This window comes from Anolis carolinensis, chromosome 4, assembly GCF_035594765.1.
Source record: "Anolis carolinensis isolate JA03-04 chromosome 4, rAnoCar3.1.pri, whole genome shotgun sequence".
Lineage (NCBI taxonomy): Eukaryota > Metazoa > Chordata > Lepidosauria > Squamata > Dactyloidae > Anolis > Anolis carolinensis.
Window position 1 is genome coordinate 204,826,532 of NC_085844.1, and position 5,332 is coordinate 204,831,863.

At 42.5% G+C, this 5,332-nt stretch overlaps 1 protein-coding gene across 1 annotated transcript; it reads left to right on the forward strand.

Moving 5' to 3' along the window:
- Positions 1-436: 436 nt before the first annotated feature.
- Positions 437-2,640, forward strand: g0s2 (G0/G1 switch 2). The gene is made up of 2 exons (XM_062978641.1): positions 437-668; positions 1,936-2,640. The coding sequence occupies exon 2, from the start codon at positions 1,980-1,982 to the stop codon at positions 2,295-2,297; it is 318 nt and encodes a 105-aa protein (XP_062834711.1). The 5' UTR covers positions 437-668; positions 1,936-1,979; the 3' UTR covers positions 2,298-2,640.
- Positions 2,641-5,332: the final 2,692 nt, after the last annotated feature.

Genomic DNA, 5,332 nt, shown 5'->3' on the forward strand with positions numbered 1-5,332 from the left:
ATCAAAATGATCAATTGCAACATTCACAGTTGCCTCAAAGAGACAAGAGTTCTTTCTCCCAACCTGGGCTTTCCACCGATATACAAACCCCACTTTCCTAATTTCCAGCAGACCTCACACCTCTGAGGATGCCGGCCATAGATGTGTGCGAAACCTCAGGAGAGAATGCTTCTGGAACGTGGCCATACAGTCATGTTTTGGAATGGGCAGAATGATGGCCAGCCAACCGCCTGCTCCCAGCCCTCCTTGACCCCGCAACCCTTGGCGAGCGGAGGAGGCGGCCGCGACGCCTGCTACGTGACTGCCGCCTTCCCGCACACAAACAGCCCTCCCCTTGGGACAGGAGCCACGCTATTGATGAATGAAGAAGGGTCTCCAAGCCCCAGCGCTTGCCAAGCGCCCGGCGGCCAATGATCGGCTGCGTGTCTGCGGCGTGCTCGGCGCATGGGGCCGCCCCATTGGCCAGTCCCCAGGCCCCCCTCCGGACCCAGGGAAAGCGAAGGAGGCGGGACCTCTGGCCACGGCGCGCGCCTATAAAGGGCCACGGGGCTGCTTTGCTTTCCAACGCAGCGCGCCTTTGACGAAGCCGATTTCTTCCTTGGAGAAGCTTGCAGGCGAACTCTTCCCTCCAAAGCCCCCGACTCAGGCGGACGGACTGTGGCTCCTTGGTACGTACCATTCCATAGCCATCACTGGGATCGATTGGCAGAATTTAGATCCAGTGCTGCTCTTTGCTTGGATGTGGCTTTTCTGGAGAGTATACATTTAGAAAGACTTTAATTAATTCAGGCATGTGCAAACTTCGGCCCTCCAGGGGTTTTGGACTTCAACTCCCACAATTCCTAACAGCCGGGAGGCTGTTAGGAATTGTGGGAGTTGAAGTCCAAAACCCCTGGAGGGCCGAAGTTTGCACATGCCTGAGTTAAACTAAAGCTTTTTGCATGATTGATTGAATGCATGCAATTTCAATTCACTTTGCAGTTTCAATTCAATTTCAATTCCACACTGTGGAATTATTGCAGTTTGACACTACTTTGGCTGCCATGAGTCTATGAAATGGAATCCTGGGATTTGCAGTTTGGTGAGGCACTTAAAATCAAAGAAAGCCAAAGTCCTTGTGAAATTACATCTCCGAGGATTCCATTGCATTGAGCCATGGCAGTTAAAGTGATATCAGACTGCATTAATGCTACAGTGAAGAGATGAACACTTGGGAAGGATTCTCTTTAACAGCCTGTATGAAATATATGATATATACTTTGACATTTTCTATGGCCTTGAGCAAGTCACACAGTCTCAGAGAAAGTGGTTAAAAATATCCTTTTAACTAATCTTGCCAAGAAAATCCAGTGATTGGGCAACAATCAACACTGAGGAGTGACTTAAAGCACAAATTAATTGTTACTAAAGCCCTATTTGCCCTTGTGTTCATGTTGGACTGTGCTGGAGGTGAGGGATGTGCCTGAATGACATTGTAAATGTGCACATGAGACCAACAGTGTGGCACTTGATCTAGTATAGTCTGCTCTTCACATTTGCACAATGACCTTTGAGGATTTGATTACTCAGTTTTGATTAATACGATGTCTGCAGGATACTGTAGGGCCTCCAGGGCAAGTCTATGGTCACCTTCTGGTGGATGTTGACTGTAGAACCACACTAGAGGAACTAGAGTGGTGTTTTCATGAGTAAAATGACAATGTTTCAAGTCATGTTTTTCCCACTTTGAGGGGGTCCTGTGACTCTAACCTCAGCAAACATGGAGGGCTGACTGCAATACCACCATGTGGAAATAATACTTTGTAGGGTCTGATATGGTGAGCCTTTTAGTAGGAGTGCTTCAGTTGTGTTTCTTCAAAGGAAGGTTAGCCTGGAAAGGGCTTCATGCATTGAGCTTGTCACTCATGTGCTGCTTCTTCCCATTTTGTTCTCTAGGTCTTTGCCATTACGACGTGCCCACTTGTCTCTCTAGCCAAGCCATGGAGACGATGCAAGAGCTGATCCCCTTTGCCAAGGAGATGATGAGCCAGAAGCCTAATGGGAAAATGGTCAAGCTGTACATGCTGGGGAGCGTCCTGGCATTCTTTGGGGTGGTTATTGGCCTGGTGGAGACGGTCTGCAGCCCTTTCACCTCTGAAGGAAAGCCAGAGGATGAGGAGGAAGAGGAAGAGAAGAGCCCTGCTGTCCCCTTGTCGAAAGAGGATTTTGCTCCTCAGAAACCAGAGGAGGTGATCTTAGAAAAATGCAAGCAGGAGCTGGCAGTGAGGAATTCAGTGACCAGGCAGCGTGCATCCTAAAGAAACGTTGGGTCTCGAGAGAATGAGAACATGTTGGCCTGTGGTGTGCAGATGGGCTGCCCTTTTTTGCTCTGACGTGGCAGATATACAAACATCCAGAGAACTGTTTCTGTGCAACTGCCAACACAAAGAGACTCCTTATAAATTAGACTGTTTTCTATTTTGCTGCTGTGCAGCAGTTTTACTATGCAGCTGTTTCAATTTCGCATACCTGTTCTCTTGGTATGACTGTGCAACGCTGGTAGCATCTTGTACCTACTTATGTTAGGGGTTATTTTTTATTATGACTATACCACTGTTTTGCAAATATTTTACAATTTAAATAAAACTATTTTATACCTGATGCTCATAGATTCCAGTCCGGCTCTCTTTCCTGGGGAAGGGGAGCTTTTGCAGGGGCACTTTGAAGTCTCTTCATGGTTTTGGTGAAAAAACATGGTGAAAAACATCCTTAAGAGTTGAGCCCCCTTAATCGCAAATGTTTCCATGGAAATAAAAGATTTTAAGCCAAGTAAAATCATATTAAAGTTGTGGCAGAGTGTAGGTGTTAATATGGAGACTCAGACTTTAAATAAACACCTGCAAGCGGGATACTGGTTTCATATGTCCAGTTTCCATATAGTAGAGAAACTCAGATATGGGGAAGGAAAAGGGGATGGAGAAACTGGAGTATATTCTAGCAACCTAACATTTTTATAGTATGATGAAATAAAATGTATTGAAAAGCTTGTACTGCAGCTCTCAGAATCCCCCTAGACAACATTATCAGTCCTGCCCAAAATAATTTTTCTTAGCTCTGAAATGTTCATGAGGTGGAGGGAGGGACCAACTGTGAGCTTACTGCATAATCCACAGTGCACTGTGTGTTTCAAAATGATAGACTCCATTCTGAAACTATGTTTCTTGATGGCAACACGTTACAATTGCACAAAAGGTACAAACGGTTTAATGAGTTACCAAGTTTTACTCACCATTGTTTTGGTACATTAATCCATTTATTCCGTTATATACAGATTCAACCACAGGCTGAGACATTAAATTGCTTTAGAAAACAGGTCAGCACACAAAGTGCCATGTGTTCTGAATATGTCTCTTTCTCTAAAGATCAAGGGAACCTGCCCCACTCTTTACAGCTTCTATCAGCTTTTTCTTGATTCCAGCCCTCATCCCTAGTCCAAGTAGAGTGAAGATTATGGAGAAATAAATGCCACAGGAGGGTCCTGAGTCCCTGATCACAGTTTTGTTTAGTCCAGAAAGTAGTTTCACTAACCATTTTGAGCCAGAAACCAACCTAAAAAAAACTCCACAAATGGAGTGTGATGTATAGCAGCTTCAAGCTGAGTGTGACGTATAGCAGCTTTATCCTTGAGTTTTTGTGCCAAGATTAATTCAGAGGAGGTTTGTATTGCATTCCTTTGAGGCTGAAAGAGTGTGACCCACCCAGTGAGTTTCCACAGGTGAGTTGGCATTTGAGCCCATGTCTCTCAGAACCCAGTGCAATATTTAAACCACTACACAATTTATAACTGAATAAGATCAGGAGGACCACAAAATTCCCACCTCTGAGTTGGAACATCAAACAGTTTAAAATGTTAAAAGCGCAGAAGTTCTGAGACTATTTGGTTTTTCAAATAATTTAGTCTCTAATTCCCCAGTCCTAGCCAGTGTGACCACTGGTTGGGGATTATGAGAGCTGATTTCCAGCATTTATTTATTTACATCACTTTTACCCCGCCTTTCTCTCCGAGGAGACTCAAAGCGGCTTACAGTAAATGGCAAAAATTCAATGCCTAAAAATAATGTAAAAACAACAATTCATATAAAATAATCTACAAACAACAGTTCATATAAAACAGATACCATTACAAAATAAAATCACATTATATAAAATTTTAAGAATGTCCAAGATTAAAATCCAGCATCATCTGGAAGCAAATATTAAGAATTACTGTTTGCAACATGTACACATTTGTACATTATTGAAAAATCATAAAACCCACCGCTTGCTAGTTATTTAGTGCCTTTCTGTTTCAAAGCAATCATGACTTTCCCAATGCAATACTCTGTCTTTGCAGAAGAAAAAAGGAAAGACGGGCCCCACCTAAACTTTGCTACTAGAGATAAATAGAAGGTCATGGTGCAGTGCTACACTGTGTTTTCTCGAGATCCAATAAAGGCCTCTTTTTCCCATTTGTGGCTGTAAACTGGTGGTGAACAAACTCAGGAGTTGACGGAGATGGTGATGTTGCAGGAAAACCTAGTATGACTGCTTCACTACCACTCCATAGTTACTTTGGATATATGGAATCTAATTTTAAGAAACAATTCATAAGGTACCATTATCAACAGATCATCATTGTGTACAGAAGTAAAAAAAAAAAGGAAAGCAGATGAAGATTTCATGGAACCAGCAATTTGCACAATTATTCTATTATCCATAGCTGTTCGTTTTGTGGTTCCAGTATGCATAAGCATTTTGAAACATTCAGCTAAATCTGTGGCTATTAGAGTTGTCAAGAGTAGTCATTTTTATTAATTAGGTTTAGGGTTTTGGTTTTTTTTGAAGAGTGCATCTTTATAGACAAATGCAATGTTCAGTCATCTCAAAGGATGGTTGAGAATTCTCCTTTGCCAGTGGCAGATTTCTATAGCATAGCCATATAAAACTGGTTCATAGGGCACAGCCATAATGCTAGTGTAGCACTGAAAGATTCAGTAATGGATAAGACTAACAGCTAATGTTTATTCAGTGAAGGCAAACAAAACAGTTTTGTTCATGGATGCCTTTCGGGTCAAATTGCCCTTTGCAGTGTTTTTTTATAGCAGTTAGCCAAGAAAAGGGGAAGACTTGAGACAATTTGGTAGCAAGATAGAAATTAGATTCTCCAGCAAATAATTTCCTAAAGTTTCTCGTTTCTGCCTGGTCATGCTGCACTTGATTGGAATCCAGTATGCTAACAGTTTTGTTCTTACATATTAATTCTTTAACAAACATTGATACAAGAGGCAGAAATAACATGGAAAGAATAGGAATA

Bases quoted from the DNA above. Each gene is read 5' to 3' on its own strand.
- g0s2 (XM_062978641.1), top strand. From the start codon at position 1,980: ATGGAGACGATGCAAGAGCTGATCCCCTTTGCCAAGGAGATGATGAGC.